General features: G+C 41.7%; 3 protein-coding genes across 6 annotated transcripts in view; 1 reads left to right on the top strand and 2 right to left on the bottom strand.

The window, feature by feature from the left end:
- The window catches only part of abcd2 (ATP-binding cassette, sub-family D (ALD), member 2), a 20,818-nt gene extending 14,123 nt beyond the window's left edge, over positions 1 to 6,695 (bottom strand). The window contains exons 1-3 of the mRNA XM_032504909.1: positions 5,580 to 6,695; positions 4,310 to 4,490; positions 2,526 to 2,647 (exon numbers count right to left, since the gene is read on the bottom strand). Coding sequence (XP_032360800.1) covers positions 2,526 to 2,647; positions 4,310 to 4,490; positions 5,580 to 6,524 — 1,248 coding nt within the window. The 5' untranslated portion in view covers positions 6,525 to 6,695. The remainder of the gene's footprint in view (positions 1 to 2,525; positions 2,648 to 4,309; positions 4,491 to 5,579) is intronic.
- Positions 6,696 to 7,101: 406 nt separating this feature from the next.
- On the top strand, positions 7,102 to 13,034 carry redic1 (regulator of DNA class I crossover intermediates 1). Of its 3 annotated transcripts, XM_032504911.1 has the most exons (16): positions 7,102 to 7,210; positions 7,597 to 7,634; positions 7,747 to 7,786; positions 7,896 to 8,043; positions 8,394 to 8,526; positions 8,820 to 8,877; positions 9,125 to 9,239; positions 9,344 to 9,447; positions 10,680 to 10,807; positions 10,889 to 11,058; positions 11,136 to 11,196; positions 11,291 to 11,342; positions 11,597 to 11,624; positions 11,725 to 11,819; positions 12,011 to 12,731; positions 12,828 to 13,034. In XM_032504911.1, the coding sequence occupies exons 1-16, from the start codon at positions 7,172 to 7,174 to the stop codon at positions 13,022 to 13,024; spliced, it is 2,127 nt and encodes a 708-aa protein (XP_032360802.1). In that variant the 5' UTR covers positions 7,102 to 7,171; the 3' UTR covers positions 13,025 to 13,034. The 3 variants fall into 3 exon arrangements, with proteins under 3 accessions (XP_032360802.1, XP_032360803.1, XP_032360804.1); XM_032504912.1 differs by lacking the exons at positions 7,102 to 7,210; positions 7,896 to 8,043 and having other exon boundaries at positions 7,234 to 7,634; positions 7,747 to 7,752; XM_032504913.1 differs by lacking the exons at positions 7,102 to 7,210; positions 7,747 to 7,786; positions 7,896 to 8,043 and having other exon boundaries at positions 7,234 to 7,634.
- A 2,147-nt stretch (positions 13,035 to 15,181) lies between these two features.
- The window catches only part of LOC116672932 (proton myo-inositol cotransporter), a 64,369-nt gene continuing 63,446 nt past the window's right edge, over positions 15,182 to 16,104 (bottom strand). For both annotated transcript variants that reach the window (XM_032504915.1, XM_032504914.1), the window contains one exon: positions 15,182 to 15,934. In XM_032504915.1, the coding sequence (XP_032360806.1) occupies positions 15,708 to 15,934 (227 nt within the window). In that variant the 3' untranslated portion in view covers positions 15,182 to 15,707. The remainder of the gene's footprint in view (positions 15,935 to 16,104) is intronic.

The raw sequence follows: 16,104 nt of genomic DNA, 5'->3' as shown, positions 1-16,104 counted from the left end.
GTCTCTTGGCTTTGCATGCAGGGGCTTGCTGCTGCAACACTGTACACTCATCCCAGTGCTGAAAGCGGGACAAAACTTGTATCCTCCAGGGACGTGTTTGGAGCCTGAGACTTCTAATAAAATGTCAGTCGTGACAATCTGCTCTGCCACAGCTTTGCACATTACAGAAATAAATGCATTCTCTAGGAACTGGTACGTGTTTTCGTAAGATTTAACAGCCTTCTTGCCCTGCACATTCTGGTATGAGTAACGTGGTACCAAGTTTTTGAGAAAAGTGACTCACACAGAAAAAAAAAAGAAGACAACAACCCGCCTAGAACTTTTAGAACGAGTTTTGATTCCTCCTCCCCCTTGCTCAAATACGTTATACGCTGTACTCAATACGGTTTCACCACAAGTGTGCTGCAGCCAAATCCTCTTATGGACCTCAAAATGAAGCCTTGAAAGAGAGAACGAATGAATGGGTCTTGGCTATTTTTTGGGATTAAAATGCAACAAGAGATCGGGGATTTGGCCCTCGATGAACAAGGCCTTTCATTCAACGATTCTTCGCTTTTTCAGTCAGGACTCAAACAAATTCCTGTGCATGCATGGTGAGCGTCAAACGGGGAAAGTAGAGAGATGGACATACAGTAATCTGCTAGTCTGCGCATTCATCCATCCGCCCACCCATCTGTTCCACCACTTGTCCGATCCTGCAAGGGCCAACGAAGTGACCCAACCACCCATGCTTATACATCTGTCCATCATGTGAAAATCTAAAACCGTAGCCTGAGAATTCATATTCTTTAGAGATGAGATGAAAATGTACTGAGCAATATGGAGAAAATCAAATATCACAATATTTCTGACCAAATACCTCAATACTGATCCTGCAACAATATTGTAGTGTTGACTATTGGTGCTTTCACAAAATATTTTTGATAAATAATCATCAGTAATGCGGATATAATGACTAAGTGGGTAAAGGTAAAATATAGCAGTTACAACAGTCTGGTAAGTTCAGAAAATGTCATCACTTTACTATAATGCAGCCTTTAAAACCAGGAAAAGACAGCTCTCATGCAATATCAAGATATTACGATAATTTAAGATGGTATCTAGTCTCATATCACGATTTTGATATATCGATAGACTGCCCAGCTCTAATTGATACATTGCTTCATCGTATCACGAATACTGAAAATAAATAAAATATAACTAAGAGATAAGCTACCAGCTCAAATAAGAACAACTTCCTTTGAGCTGAAACCATAATAATCCATAATTCCCAGTTTATAATGATGTATTAAACATGTCACACTCACAAACTGCAAGCCTTTTTTAACGATCTAATCGGCGGCGCGAAGCGCCTGGCGCAGGTGCGTTCAGGGCCTGTCCAAATCCAGTTTTGCTAGTTTGATGGCGGGAAAAAGGGACCGTGCGCCGGCGCATGGTTCAAAAGGGTTGTACTTAGTTTCTTCATTAATTCATAGGTGTGTTTTGGGCGTATCATCCAATAAACCAATCAGAGTCCTCTCCCACTCCCTTTAAGACATCTCCCTGTAAGACTTGCACGCCCATGGGCGCTGTTATTGTTATTTAAACCACGCGGGCGCAGGACAAAGACACTTGCGCTGCGCCGGGTGCAAGATAGGGCCCCACAACTGTCAGTAATGAGAAAGATCTGCAAATATGCTGTGCCATGGCTGCATCTAATGATTATTTTCACTGTTTAATCGGATGGATTATTTTTGAATTAATCATTTAATTGTATGGCCTATTAAACATCAGGAAAAAAATCCCATCCTAATTCCCCAGAGCTCATGGTGAGGCCTTTAATGCCTCGTTTTGTCTGATCAAAAGTCCACAACTCAAAGACACTCCAACTACAATGAGATACCACAGCAAATGCTCGCATTGAAGAAGCTAGCAGCTACCAGTGAGTGTTGAAAATTACTTGATGATAAACTGATTATCAAAATAGTGATTTGCCGAATCATTTCTTGTCCACAAGAAACCAACATTTGATTTGATCAACTAATGTTTTCAGTTTGAAACAACAGTGCAATGCAGTTATCATTACCCATGGGAGGGCAGGGCCCTTCATAGTTTTTTTTTTTTTTTTTTTTTTTTTTTTTTTTACAACAGATACATTTAAATGCCAAAAGCCAAACAGCATAAGTAGATAAGTCTACTTTTTATTATGCTGACGCAGCAATACCTTGTTTACCGCTGCGAGGGGCAGGTGCAAGATCATTGATCATTGAAATGTTCCTTTTTTTCTAAATTCCAATAACACTGTGGCCATTGCATATCTTATTTTGTACCTACAGTATATGTGTCAATCAAGTGCATTTGCCGTGACTAAACTCACTTCATTATGACTTTGGTGTTTCCGGTGAGAACAGAATTTTGAACTGTGATGAGAAAAAGAGGGAAAATGATGGGGCAAGGAAATCCTCTTAAGCAGGGATACGGAGAGCCCAGATTTGATTAACTGGAGTACCAAAGCCCCGCTATCTTCAGCACTGTGGTGTCCTCACCTCTTTGTAGGAGGACATGATCCTTTCGATGGCGTCGGCTCCTGAGGCTAAGAGGTTACGGGCGGTGGTGAAAGCCTCCGTCCTCTCGCTTACCATCACATGCGTGCGCCCGTCTGCTGTTTCTAGAGGGAGTAAAGGGAGACAAAGAACAGAATCAGTAATACTTTATTGATCCCCGAAGGGCAAATCTGTGTTGCAGTTGCACAAATTTTATAAATATCATAAAGAAATATAAGGAGTGTGTATGTACGGTATTTACCTAATTAAGGGGTTGTAATGGTGAACAGTAATAATAATAATAATAATAATAATATTATTAAACTGGGGAGAGAATGAGACAACTGTCATCTGACTGGAGTTCTGGTGTCTCTGTCCTGTGAGCCTAATGACAACGTATTCTCACACTTTCATCTACGAGCATTAGAATACCATGGAAATAAGTTATTTAAATATCAGCAGTGATGCGAGAACAGCACAGCAGTAATGCTCAACGGCAAACAAAGGGACTCTACCAGGAAGGTGTGGGAGGCCGCTTCTGTTCTCACACATGCTAATCGGCCCCTGCAGGGATGAGGAAGCAGTAGCTGTTGGTTTGGAGGTGCTAATGACCCTCATGCGCACTTTAGGCCATGTCCACACGTACCAAAACAATCTTTTTCTCCCCGTCTTCCCTGGCATTGTTTCCAGAATATTTTGCGTCCAAACGGGTCCATTTGGAAATGACTCAACGCGACTCAACTTCATATTCCAGGCATAAAGGTGCCGCTGTTTCTGCTACAGAAATTCCCCCGAAAAGGAGAAGAGGCGCACTGTATCCCAAGAGACAGTGTATTTTGCCCTGGGTAACCCTAATAGGCAAATTTAAACCAAATATGGATATTGCAAAGATATTGTAGGGTTGACTATTGGTGCTTTTACAAAATATTAACACATTTTTTGATCAATAATCATCAGTAATGCTGATATAATAACTATGCGGGTAAAGGCAAATAACAGAACTGCGAGAACAGTCTGGTCAGAAAAGTACATCACTTTAACTGTAATGAAACCTTTCAAACCTTAAGGCGTTTGGAAAGGGAAGGCCTGCGTTTTTGCCGGACCGTCAGACGGGCCGACCAAAACGCAGGCCTTTCCCTTCATTTTGAATGGGATTAGTGCCTTTAGACTGCGGCGGGGGTTTCACACTCAAAAAATGCAGCGAAAATGTTGAGACCGACTAAATTTTTGGGAGAAATGCAACCCCACGTCACACCGCGGAGGCCAATCATGTAGCCAGCGATCAGTCTCGTGTGTTTTGAGCTATGGTTTGAGGAGAAGTGAGTGTCCCTCACAGTAAACGGGAAACATCACTGCTTTTATTGCTGCCACACGAAGGTTTTTAATCACTAAGAGTGTAAAAAAAACGGAACACAAGCACTGACCTGCCCGGGATGTTTGTGTGTAATAGCTGAATGCTCCCTGCAACGACAAAGCACTCGTTATGTGTCGCTCGCCTCTTTTCTTTCTCTCTCTCCCCCGGTGAAATAAGCTGCCTCCAAGTGCGGTTGGAAACGTTGAAATCTATCAACAATCTGACGGACAAACAAAATTGTGAAATATAAAGTCTACTTGTGCTCTGTTGGGGGGTTAGGAACACAACAGGATGTCACACAAACGGGCCGTATTATTGACACCTTTGTGCCCGTACGGACTTGCAGAGCGAATCTCAAATTTGCCGGAAGTTCGTCAGGGTTTGCCCTTTCTAATATCACAATCTACCATTGACACATTGCCTGTCTCCTTACTGTTGTCAGCGAAGCCGGTAGCTGTGATGATCGGCACGGCCACCATGACGAGCCCGCTGCAGCTCCACACGTACTTCATGAGGAACTGCTCGACCATGATGTACCAGAGACGCTTGGACAGGATAAGGTTCATCTGGTCCGCCAGAGCCTGGTAGCACTTCTGCAGCTGACGCATCTCCACCTGCCAAGGACAGCATACCTTACAACATACGTAGCCACATCCTGCATTTCTGTGAGGAAACATTGTTTGGGATGTGACCATTTCTTCCTACCATATTTTATTACACTAAATTCAATCTTTGCACATATTTGTGAATGGGAAGGGGGACTGTTTTTAGGATGTGGGGACGACTGAACCCCTGATAATTTTATTTCTGCAACTTTGCACATATTTGTGAATTAGATAGATAGATAGATAGATAGATAGATAGATAGATAGATAGACTATTCTGAAGGAAATTAATGTGTCCAATAGATTATACACATAGGCACAGACATAGGACATCCACACACACATACATAGTACAAAAACACAAAGGAAGATATCAATAGTGTGCCCTTAGAGTAAAGTTAGATTGTAGCATGTTTAAAGGAGCGGTGTGGGAAAAATGCAGGCAGGGGCACTGGTATCCTAGTGCAAGAGACTACCAGTGCAAATACCTTGCCAGTAAAAATTCTATATCTATTCAAGTACAACAGGCTACACAATATATCAAAGACAGAAAAAGTATTACTTAACTATACACAGACACTAATAAAAGACTTTACATTAATGTGATAAGGGTGGCGGAAAATAGAAATTGTGCCAAAACTTGGTACAAATGCATTGCTCCTTGTTTTTATACAAGGTTAATGTTCAATGTCCCTGTCTAAACTACAGTTAATCTAAGCTTGAACCTTCTATCACTAACTGGCCTGCTTGTGTGTGTGTGTGTGTGTGTGTGTTCATCACTTAAATTACAATGTTACGACACAATATGAACTTTGTTATTGAAAGCGGGTAATCAAGATAATCTCTTATCTCATGTTTATAACTGGCTTTCACCTGTAGAAGTAACAAGGTTGGAATAGAGGGTGAAGAAAAAAAAAACAATTAGGTGTTCAATATAAACACAGGTGTACGGTCTATTAATGATCTATTAATGGAGAATATGAATTTACTTGTGGTTAATACAATTGAATTACCACATTATTGCCTGTAACATTGCTGCATGCCTGCCACAACCAATGCAACCTCTATATTTTACATATCCAGCCCTGCATAGCCTACCTTGTGTCCCCTGTAGAAAGCTATTTCCTCAGCATTTGCAATGATCCTGGAATGTACATAGCGCAGATAGCCTTTCCTGTGTGCCTCCTCGGCCACAAGCTTGCCGAATTTGGGCGAGCAGGCACGCAGGACTTTAGCCGTGGCAAAGACCACCAGGCCGGCCAGCAGGGTAGGCCCACTGGCGTTGGCCCCCCTGGACCTGGCGGTCTGGATCAGCGTGTAGGAAGTCAGCATCACGTCCAGTATTGGCTTGGTGAGGTTAGAATAGAGGTGGGCCACCGACTGGGAAAACATCATTACGTCCTCAGTGAGAGACTGGTCCGGGTTGGCGAGCCTCCCGTCCATGTTGCTGACTCGGTAGTAGGTCTGATCGGTGAAGTAGGTCCGGTAGGCATGGTTCACCAGGCGGGTGCGGAAGGCCAGAGCCAGTTTGCACTCCAGGTACCGAATGGCGCTGTTGACGAACGTGGCCGGGATGGCGATGAGGAGCCATTTCATCAGCTGGATGATGAAGCTCTTGGGTTCCTTCTCCACTATCGTTTTGACAATCTTTCCGTCCAAGCTGGCCACATAAATAGACAGAAACGTCCTGGATATCAGCGCCACCGAGTGCAAGGAGAGCAAACCGAGCTCTTTGGATACAAGCCTGGGGAAGAGGATTTTACCAAGTTCGAGGATCTGCTTGAAAAATTCCGCATTTAACCCAGGAGATGTCTTCTTGTGATTCGCAGCACAGGTCTGTGTTTTCACCAAACAGGTGGAGCCGTTTTCCGCCTTTGAAACCCGGCGATGATTTCTCGGGTCGTTGTTTTTGCTGAGCTGCTTGCAGATTATGGGATACAGTGTTTTGATACCGTAAGCAGCAGCCGCAAGAAACACGGCTCGCTTCGCCGCAGCCGTGCGGTCCCATTTGATTTTGGACGCCGCATCGAGGAGGTTGGACATTTTTCAAACGTTAGTCGTCTCTGCTGTCAATCCTAACAACACCCATCCCCGAACCCGACTCACCGCGTCGACATAAACAAAGAGAATGACTTCTGGTGGTTGAATTGATATGAAGCGAGCCCGATACATGTACCGCTACATCCTGCTCTTTTGGGAGGTCTAGCGAGACAGACTGTGTTAATTGCACTTCCGGTTTATACTTGTCAAAATAAAACTCAAGGTCAACTTTCCCTGGTTTACAGTAAGGCCGTCAAGATTATGGCAGAGTGGAGGATTTTTGTTCAGGGTTTTGTATTTAAAAAAAAAAGTACTAACTTCATGATGTATTGTAAGGAAACTAGAAAGATAGCAACATGTTATGTTACAGCCTCTCTAGTAGGCCTATAATCGTTTTCTATTTTGTGAAATATTTTCACTCAAAGTGAAACTATACAGATATGATGGCTTATAGTGGGACTTGCCATGCCACCTCATTTCTGCAAAAATTCTATTGACGTATTACTCTTTTATTTGGTTTCTTTATTTATTGTATTTTTTTCTCCAAAGGTTTTTGTTCTCTTACATCAGAGGTTTTTTCCGATAACTTGACTCTCCTTATTTCCGCCCTACGCTTTTGCAGCGGCTTTTTTCATTGGTCGCGCCCCCCGATGTTCCAAGACGATTGGTTGCGTGATGAACGTTACAAAGTAATAATGTAGATTATAACCTGAAATCAAATACAGTAACAATACTTCTACTGACATTTTCAGGGTCTTTGTTTTTGACAAAAGTATTTTTATACAGTAATTTTTTATCCAGGGAAATATATTGTTGGAAGCAACACTAACCACCTTTACACAAGTGATTAAATGACTATTAATATGTATCTCTTACGTGGCGCGTGAAACGACAGTGGATATGTTCCTCGCGCATCTCAACACATCTAAGCAACAGCTTTAGTTAGTAAACGTTAGCTAGCTAACCGCTAGCTAGGTAGATAACTACCAGTTACTCTGCATTTTTACACTTACTTTAGTTTAGCTTAGTTGTTTTCACAGATACTGTCCTGACGTTTTAATTGCTTCTCTGATAGAAACAGCCGTTGATAATGAATTGGGTTGGAGGTTCAAGGTAAGACAAGAGGGAGGAATGTTAAATTAATATCTGATGTGCTAGCTAATGTTTACGTGATAAACGTTAGCTAAGCTCGGTAACGTTAACGTTGTAACGACTCTCATTGCAGGAACAGGTATGTGGTGAAGAATGATGCAAAAAAGCAGAGGGTGAGACAGCAAAATAACATGTCCACGACTTTACGAGACAAAAGCAATAACTTTAGTCTTTTTTAATACGTCTCGTTAAATGTCCTGGTGTTGCTCTTTCTTTTCCCAGGAGTTTTTTGAAAAGAGAAAAATGCAACAGAAGTTGAAAAACTTGGGAATTGCTCTGCCTGCATCCCCTCGAGGCACTAGTTCTGGTAGTATGGACCTGATGACGTTGTTTATTGTCAACCAGATTGCTGCTAAGAAAGTGAATAGAGGTAATAAGTAACAACTAAAGTTTGTAGACAATGGTGTTACCAGAAATGTAACTGAAAGGGACAACATTACATCAGTTCAGGAGAACAACGGAGATTTAGCTTGCCCTCCAAGCTACTGTCGTTATCTCAAACAAATTAAAAAATATATTCAGGATGTTTTATGGTGAGATATCCGACGCAGAAGGTGCAGTACATGCAAATAAAGTATTTTCCAAATAGTAAAACATTAAATAACACTATTTGGCAAAGATGAATGTCCTGTGGTTACTACACATTAGGTCTATCCACCAGTGCCTATGTTCATCAGTCCTTCAAGCAAATGATGTAAGTAAACAATGTATGTGTTTCAGATCCTCCGAAAGTGGCAGTTCTTAGCAGCCCTAAAATTGGATCCAAGCATAAGAGAAATGAGTCCATGGTACTCCCAATGAGCCCCTGCTCTCCATCCCAGCTGTGCCTTGTTGAGAGCCAGCCTCAGTTCAGGTAGAGCTGGAGTTGGGTTTTGCTGATGTGTGGTTTGTATTGTCACATTGGATTTTGTCAGCATCACTCAGGTCTACCACTACAAAATCAAATTAACTACACATTTGTAACAGAGATACTGACTCCATAACAACGTATTTAAGTACAGAGTCCAACCTCTGGCCTATGAATACAAGGTTCCGTTGTTTTTTCTTTTTGACCATATAAAGTCACTAGTTTGCAGCCCTAATATGAATGAATACATTTTCCAAAAAGAATACCAACAATAACTGTGTATATTCTGTGTCGTCTAGTGTTCAAGGAACGAGAAATAGAAAGCATGTCATTCCCCAAGGCTTCAAGTGTCGGCAGGTTAGTCCCTTTCCAGCTATTCACATTGCACTTTAAGCATTTCTTATCTTATGAAACGGAGGGGCACAGCATTGGACTGGTTAGCACCGTCACCTCACAGAAAGGACCCTTTAGCTAGCATGTTTTCCCTGTGTTCGTGCATGTTTTCTCGGGTTCCTCTGGCTTCATCCTTAAAGGACCTGCGGTTACATATAATGGATTGAGGGGGCCCTCTAGCTGAAGAGTGACTTACTTTTCTGTCCTCCAGCTGTCACCAGTGCTGGAGTCAGCTTTCTCAGACAACAGTGCATCTGACTACCTGCCACCAATAACCGACCCCCTCAGCCCCTTCTCCTCCAGCACATCAGCTTCCTCAGGCCAAGGTGGTGTTTAATATTTTATAGAACACACTAATGAATTGACATATACTTCACAATGGTAACTGTGCATTTTCTAAGCATATCATGAGTACATTTTATAAAATCAGTCAATTTAGGGCAACAGGTCTCCGCAGGAATGTTCCCCCTGCAGAGAAGCCAGACGCAGCCACAGCTACCCCCCCACTACACCTTAGGGCTGGATCAGAACAAGGTAGTTTTTTTTTTTTAAAGGGATACTACACATGACACAACTAAAAATGTGAGACCCATCATGTAACAGGCAATCAGACTTGTCAGTACGCTTTGAGCTGTGAGAGTCCCGTACATCAAACAGTAAAACAACCCTCTATTGCTGCAAAAAAAAAGGCTTAAAAAAATAAATAAAAAATTAGGAAACAAGCACTGAACTGCCCAGAAGTTTATGTTACAGCTACATGTTTCCAGCAAAAACATCTTTTCTTTCTCTCTTTCTCCGTGAAATAAAGCTGCCTTCAAGTGAGTTGGAAATGTCGAGATGTATAAAACGATCTGACGGAAACAACAATAATTATGAAATGTTAACTATACTTGTGCTACATTGGGGGTGTTAAAGAACACAACAGGACGTCACACAAATTAGCCTGTTAAGTGGGAATGACTAGTAGAACCCAAATGCAGACAGTAGTCAGAGCCAGGAGAATACATTATAAGGTTTATTAGAATGTACTGAAGTGTGCAAAGTCCAGTTTTTCAGGGGGCAGATCCAAAGTAATTTGAGAAAGAGCGGGACGGAGCAAGCTGGATCCAAGAAATGGGATTTCTGGTCTTGAGGGAGTCCAATGCAAACCCTTGGCACGATTGATGGCAGGAGTCAGGTCCAAACGGCATTCTGATGACACAAGAAACAGGATTAGAGGTCGAAAAACATAGGGCATAGCACTGACTTGCAAAAGTTGGCTGGATCTAAACTTATGGTGAAAGTTTTGTCTACGCTCTGACCCTGAGTGGAAGAGATTGATTGTAGCTGATGAGAAGCAGCTGGACACCTGACTCCTGCACACCTGGCTTTACCTCTGCAATTAAGAGAGAGAGAGAGAGAAAGAGAGAGAGAGAGAGAGAGAGAGAGAGAGAGAACAGAACACTGCTACACAGAGGCAGAAGCCCTGACAGGGCCATTAGGTAACACTCCCACACTGCTGTGCAACTCTGCCGCAGATCGCATACTTAATAAATAAGTTGTAAGGGGACGACAGTACAGACCTCATCTGTTAATAACTGCCTTATACATACAAAACGTCTCCATGTCTTTCAAGTAATATTAGATTAGTTTTAGGTCACCGACAAATAGCCACTTTTCCTTGGTGCTAACTATGAACCCCAATGAAGGTTTGGGCATTAAAATGTGACAGTGTCTTCCCAAATATGATGCTACTTTAACATCTATTCTGATTTTATGTTTGCTAGTTTCAGCCTTTTTCCCAACCCAGAGGTATGACAGACTGCATCTCCTGGTCCTATGGATCCAACCCAGCCCTCTACCAACTGGAGACACCCACAGCAGCCCAAGTCCTGTTCAGAAGTCCAAGGCCAGAGTGAGAACAACGCTAGAATGTGATGGATTATGTTCTCTTTGCCATTTTGTAAGAACTCAAAACATATGTGTGTTATCACAGTAACACAGAGGCCCACATGGACCGAGCAAGACATGAGGTCACCTTCTGTCTCAACCAACCCGAGGACAAGGAGCCTGTGTTGGACTTCACTCTTAACCAATCAGAAGCTGAGCAGCAGTTTGACGGGGATGTCTTTAGGGGCTTCAGTACTGAAGAATGTGAAAAAGACAGTAAATACAACTTGAAACCTTTTACATTAACCACAAGGACTTTCTTGTTGAGGTTAACATCAAATTTGATTTTTCAGGTTGTCATTTTGAAAGAGGAACCTCAAAGATATATCTCAAAGATGAAACACCAGCCCCACAGTAGGTGTTTACACATGGAATATAATAAAACACTTGCATAATTGATTTGGAATATGATTAGTTTTTTACGTTGTTGCTTTTTCTTCACTGGCAGAACTGTCCCTGACCCACAGTGCATGGAAGTGGAGGGCAGCGATCACGGACATGTGAGTGTGCAAAGTTAGCCTTTTATTGCCACCAAGTGGTAGAGTTTGTAACTGCCATGGAACCAACATTGATTTAAAAAAAAAAGAAAATCTGATAGACTTTTAAGACAATTTAACCTGAGTCATCCAGAGCTGTTGTGTAGAGCTTCTAAAAGTATTTCTCAATTCATCCTGATAGAGGTATATATGAGGGGACCATGCACTTTGGATGTGGGAAGTTGTAGTTTTACATGTTAATTCTGTTTTATTCACAGCTCACCAATTTCACTGACATACACTTTTGTAAGTTTCTTAAGCATCTCCAATTAAGGTTCCCATTTATTGTGTATATGCCTGAGAGAAGATAATACATTGAATAGATGTTTTATTCCTACACCCGCAGCATGTCTTGAACACAACAATGGTCCAATGAATGACTGCGAATACTCGCCAAGTTACTCTTGTAGTGGAGGTTACCTCAGTTCAGACTCAAATGATGTAAGTGACTGCAGAATTTAAAAAAAAAACACACACACACAAGTGCATTACTAGCAGACAAACATTCCTCCAATCAACCCCTGCCAGCAATAGGAATCATTCATTTCTAAATTTCACAACACCACCCGTCACTAACCACCGCTCTCTTCAGCAGTATCTGTTGTGTCTCACTTTTCTAAACTGTATTTTAGAATGAAGAATGCTGTCAGCCATGTCTGCGGGCTGCCTCTTCATACATGGACCAAGCCTGTTGTGCAGATAGCCTAAATCCAAACCAGGGGACACAACACACACATGGGAATCCACAACAAAGGCACACCAAGCCCAGGTCTCCCACCCCGCTCCTGAAACCCAAAATGAACTTCAGAGACAATCAGAAAGTTATGGAGAACGTATCTTTCCAAGTTAAAGCCCTAGAAAGTAATAGCCAACAGATGGGAAGCAACACAGCTCAGTATGTCTCTCCTCGAGCTCTGGCTCAAACTCAGAGCTCAGAGCTGTGCAAATGCAAGAGAACACCCAATGAAACCCGAGATGCTGGAACTCAAACTGTCGACAACCCCACAGCTGAGACATGTCACGCCGCGACTCAGTGCAGCTTTGTTGCAGACGTTGCAACCGAAGCCACTGGGTGCCGATCACCTATTGATGTGTCAGTACAGCATCCGGCCACAGGGGGGCACACCGATACTGCTGCCGAGCCAAGTACACACGCTCCTTTATCAGGCAAGGCCAGGAGAGGAGAGAAGCACACGCCCAAGGACCCACGGACCAAGAAAAAATCCACGGCTGGTTTCCCATCAGGCAACAGCATTGTTAACAAATGCCCTGCTAACAAAAGTGACGGCAAAGTGATCCTACGGAGACCCAGAAATCCCTTGCTAGATGCTCCGAGCATGACTGATGTCAGAGGTGAAAGTAATAGATTGCAAAATCCCACTGGCAGACACAGAAATAAACATGGATATTTAGTTGAATATGGATGTTTTCTGCTCGTTTCTGATTTAGGTAAGGAGAATAGAGAGGGCAGAGACGAGAGAGCGCAACAGGAAAATGGCCGTCTGATGAAAGACCTCTCAAATGAAGTGAGGGAGGAGGTCCCATCTGCCACCAGGGGTAAGAGACTCCGAAGAGGGCGAGACACTTCAGGAAATAGACATTTTGCACATGCTCAAACAGAGGAAGGAAGTAAGGTAGAGGGATGAACCAGCAGGAGGAAAAAAAACATGCCTGTTCCTTGCATGTTTAAAAAAAAAATCCAAAGCATTATTTAACAGTTTGTTTTAAGCATAGAAACCACATCAATTGCTCAACGTGTTTGTTCTAAGTGTTATAAAAGAGACTCGTGAAATAAAGCTCCAAAGCATTACTCGGATTCATAAGTTTATTTCTCTCCCCGTATACATATTCTAGTGTTAAGATTTCAAGAAGATATTTTTTTTATAGAATATAAACTCTAGCAAAACATATACAGCTTGAACAATAATCAAATATACTATACAGCACTTTTTTTTATTGGTATTTTTTGTGGTTCCTTGTTAACTGTAGAACCACACATAGAATGTTAAATGTCCCGCCGTGGTGGCAGAGGACAGTGTTAACACAACTGGATGTCAGCAGCTGAAACAATCACGCTAAATATTTGGTCAACACAAGATTACACAATCTGTGTTATGGAGCTTCATCTGTGTGCGTTTTAACTGTAATAATACTTTCAGTACAAAACTAGTTTGTGTGTGTTTTTTAAGACATCCTGGACCAGATGAAAATCACATTTTGAATTATAGTCAGCCATCTTTCTCCACCTTTAAACTGTAAGCCATTTTATTAGTCTTGTCATTTATGAAAACAATATGGCACTAATTCCTGTTATACTGATTAATCGTTTTCATAGGCATCCATATGTAAAGGTGACACCTTGACAATACCAAACAATACTTGCAGATACTTTGTTCAACTTGACTGTCACTGAAAATGTCATTACATTTTGCTATGGTATTTGATAAACAGCTTCTTATTTGAAAAGTTTATTAAAGAGGTGTTATATCTTATTAATTCATGATAGGCGAGGACCCATGTGTCAGAAATGATGGACTGTCCATCCCCTTTTCATTGGTGTTTTATTACACAACGTTACGCCATTGTCTACTTTCCAATAGTTTTTTGCTACACAGAAATCAATGTGTATTTGACCAACAAGGTGTAACCTCACACAATTTTACAATTTTTTACAAAACAACATTGGCGAATTACGGCAAAGCCTACTCCTCGGCTTTTGACACGAGAACCACATAAATATCCTCTGCTATTTGTACATAAGGCTATGAAGGAAGACCAAAATCAAATACATGAAATAATATAGTAAAAAAATAACATTCCATCACAAGTGAAAAGCAAATATGTACATGTCAAATAAAGAAAAAGCTACGTTGACTTAATTATCTAACATGATATACAGTAAAACATCCACTTCAGGGATTTGGAATGAAAAACGGCCGTAATGGACCTTCACAATACACAGGCACTAATATGATCATGTTTAGGCTAGAATGAAATACTTCAAATACAAGTCTCAATCATAAAACCACAGTTTTAGGAAGTTTACATTACACGTTTAATACCCAAGTTTAGAACATGGGGTCATATTGTAGGTTTAGACAACCTAGTAACAGAGTGACATGAGGCTGTACTCGCCGTAGTATAATCTAATGTTAAAAACTGCTATTTTTAAAGGCTGGTAAACAAAAGAATTGCAAGCCTGACACTTAAAAACAACAACATAGACTATGCTAAAGCAATTAGTACTTTGTGGCAACAAACGGGCGTGGCACAAAATTCTGGGCCCCGTAGAAAGGCATTCTCTAAGGGCCCCTACCCACATCCACAGCTATTCATTCTAGCATCTTTTGGGGACTCAACCCCCCCCAACTCTCCTGACAAGAAATATTTAAAAGAATACATTAATAAATATATAAACTAAAGCAACACAACTTGTATTCCTTTCAGTGCTACTAGATTGGTGAGTGGTTTTGCTTAGGCACCAACTGACAATACATAAACAATAAATACTGTACATCTCTGGTGTTTGCTTTTCATAAAAAGACATCAGCACCAAAAAACTATGACTGACATTAGTGTGCTGTGCTACAAGCTTAAACAACATGTAACTGAGATGTGTTTCATATAGAAAGGCATAATGGTACTATAGATCGACAATAAGCCACAACTGCTGTCATGTCAACAAAGGTTTTGTGGACGCACAAACCTGGTTTTAAAGACCATTTACTGTATCTTTAAATCATCTTTAAATTGAAACGTTTTCTGGCACAATGCTGTAGGACGGCTGGATCATTTGACTTTTCATACTGTAGTACAACATTGTAAATAAATCATAAAATACATTTAGTCAACAAATGTACAAAATATTAGGAACATATTACTGATACTGACCTGGGGCCTCGCTGGACCTCATGAGAGAGGAAATGCCCCTTGTATTTTGTACATGCATTGTGTGTTTCCTGTCTCTCTTATGTGTGGCAAAGGCATTGTTTTAGCCTTTTGTAATATTTTTTGTGATATTTGTGGTACATGGTTGAAGATTCAGCTGTCTCCTAAAGCAGGTTTGACTCCAGATTTGGCATCAGTTCACCCTAAATTCAGAGAATAGGCTGACATGTCCTGGACATGTTGTTGATTTTGGATTCCTGAATTGGAAGTGACTTATGATACAAGTAAACTGTGATTATGAACCTCATAGGGAGGGTCACCAGTGGCTCCTCGGCTCACACACACACACACACACACACACACACACACACACACACACACACACACACGAAAAGAAAGATATCACATGACACTGCATGTTTCAGTAACAAAAAACTCTCTCTAGTCCACGTCAGATGCGTCGTTATCCGATAGATGGTAGTTTGAACCTTTGACTCGGATGTATTCGACCTGCCGTCCCTCGTCCGAATCAGAGGCGCCGCAGGAACAGAGCTGGTTTTCGAACAGCGCTTCGATCTCCTCCAGATGCCTGGCTTTGGTCTCCGGCAGGCAGCCGTAGATGAAAAAGAAACCCAGCAAAGCCATGCTTGAGTAGAGGAAGAAAGCTCCTGGGAAGGCGAAACAAAAGAACACTGTCACCAAGGACAGCCACCCACAAACACAAGGCCTCCCCTTTGGAGAGCTTTTTATAAGCAGGTTTGTTCTTATTCATCTACAGAAAGAGAAACACTGGGGGGGGGGGGGGGGGGACAGTGGATCAACTAATATTGGGTGTTCA

Source organism: Etheostoma spectabile, chromosome 23, assembly GCF_008692095.1.
Source record: "Etheostoma spectabile isolate EspeVRDwgs_2016 chromosome 23, UIUC_Espe_1.0, whole genome shotgun sequence".
In the NCBI taxonomy this organism is placed as follows: Eukaryota; Metazoa; Chordata; class Actinopteri; order Perciformes; family Percidae; genus Etheostoma; species Etheostoma spectabile.
Note: the sequence above shows the minus strand (reverse complement) of the source record. Positions and strands in the feature narration are given on the sequence as shown.